At 43.4% G+C, this 1,847-nt stretch overlaps 1 protein-coding gene across 1 annotated transcript in view; it reads right to left on the bottom strand.

The window, feature by feature from the left end:
- The window catches only part of LOC101861218, a gene marked incomplete in the record, with an annotated part of 56,353 nt that overhangs the window by 3,869 nt on the left and 50,637 nt on the right, over positions 1 to 1,847 (bottom strand). Inside the window, 2 exon segments of the mRNA XM_013085350.1 lie at positions 1,053 to 1,198; positions 1,555 to 1,714. Coding sequence (XP_012940804.1) covers positions 1,053 to 1,198; positions 1,555 to 1,714 — 306 coding nt within the window.

The raw sequence follows: 1,847 nt of genomic DNA, 5'->3' as shown, positions 1-1,847 counted from the left end.
TAAAGAAAAGAAGATGGAAAGAAGGGAAGATAGGCTTGAAGTGAAAGAGGTCATGTAATTGGCTACAACTGTAGACGTGTCATGCCCCAGTTAAAAAACAAAACAAACAAAAACAAAACACCCCCCCCCAAAAAAAAACACACCAAAAAAACAAACAAACGAGGAAAAGACTCCCGAATGTAGATGTTTTGGTGGCGGGCTACTTCGACCGTGCCTGTCAAGTTGTATAGTTGATTCCCAATTACTTTTAGTTTGTGAGTAAGTTATTTACTCCAGTGTGTGCCCTCTGTTTTTCCTCCTTCTCTTTTTTACTTACTTCTCTTTGACTCTTGCTCCTGGTCTATTAGGGTCTAGATTAGTAAAATCCTTAGACGAAGAAAAAAAAATTAAACCCTGACAAAAAGAAAAAGGAAGTAAAGTACTAAACCAAAACAATACAAATGAACCCCCCCCTCCCCCACCTCTAAAACCCTCTTAATTTAGGTCTCAGCTCACACCTACCGGGAGCTCTCGTGGCCTAGAGGTTAAGGTGTTCGCCTCTCATTCAAAGGTCCCGGGTTCGAATCCAGGTAGCTGGGAAAACTTTTCTTCTTTAAAATTGTACACTGTCACCTCTTTTCCTGCTCTCTAGCTATGTTCAGTCGTCAGCTTTCGTCTTCACTTTCTGCCCTACCCCCTTATCTCTTTTGCCCCCTTCTCTGACTCTTTTTGCAGCCTCTCTACTGCTTCTCCTTGGCTTCTTACTGCTGTCTTTCAGCCACACCCCTGATCTTATGGTAGGTAAGATCTACACCTAGCCCACACCTTCTCGGACAAGGGCAAAAAATCTCGCAGGTTCCGTGTGAAAGTTGCGCACGTTAAACATCCCTCGGTGGTCCAAAATTGCTAAGAGCAGGCTTTGGACGCCATCCTGGCAAACTTCAAAATTACCTACCAACTGAAAAATCTTTGATGTGTCCCGAGCGCTCATATGACATCATGTTGTTGCAAGCGCCGCAAAACACTTACCCCAAAAAATATTTTTTTAAAAGAGAAAAAAAAATCAAACCCACCTTTCGCCTTGGTCTCAAAATGTATAGGCTGAGAGTGAAGGACAGCTCCGGATGTCATCAGGAGAGCGAGCTCGGCCACATACGCCATACTGGGCTGCAACTCAGTCATTTTCACGTGCGTCTGGCCGATGTCTGGTACGTTTAGTCTGAGGAAGTATGTACAATTCATAGGAAAATCATGTATTGTGAGAGGTAGGAGTTAACTGCTCCATCCAACACAGCGATGGTTGACGGAGAAAGGTTTGTCCTCTATTATTCCCCACAGGATACGACGTTTCTCCAAAGAGCTTGCACGGTAGGAATTGAGCAGGGGGGGGGCAAAGGAGACTATATAATGCCAATTATTCGTGCTGTTCAATAATAGTTTAAAAAAATAATAAAGCAACGTAAAGGGCATGGAATTGAAGGACTCAATAAAAAAATAACACTCAAGCAAACAAAACAAACAAACAAAAACAAACAAACAAACACACAAACAAACAAACTCACAAATTGAACTCACTTGTGTGTAAAATGTTTGGTGGGCCATACTCTGTAGGCAACGCTGATCCCAGAGACGCGCTCCCTCACCGTATCTGGCAAAGGGTCCCAGGACAAGATCGCATAGGACTCGGCGATCGTTACATCTCCAAGTGATATTGTCCATCCGGTACTCGCAGAGGCTAAAGGAACATTTGAAAGACTTATGATGATCTACGAGAATGTACAGTCGAACCTGTGTAAGACGGAATCGCAGGGGAGCCAGAAAAAAATTCCGTCTTAGAAATTTTCCGTCTTAGACAGGGGGATTTAGGG

The sequence above is a fragment of the Aplysia californica genome, unplaced genomic scaffold, assembly GCF_000002075.1.
Source record: "Aplysia californica isolate F4 #8 unplaced genomic scaffold, AplCal3.0 scaffold00367, whole genome shotgun sequence".
NCBI lineage: Eukaryota > Metazoa > Mollusca > Gastropoda > Aplysiida > Aplysiidae > Aplysia > Aplysia californica.
Note: the sequence above shows the minus strand (reverse complement) of the source record. Positions and strands in the feature narration are given on the sequence as shown.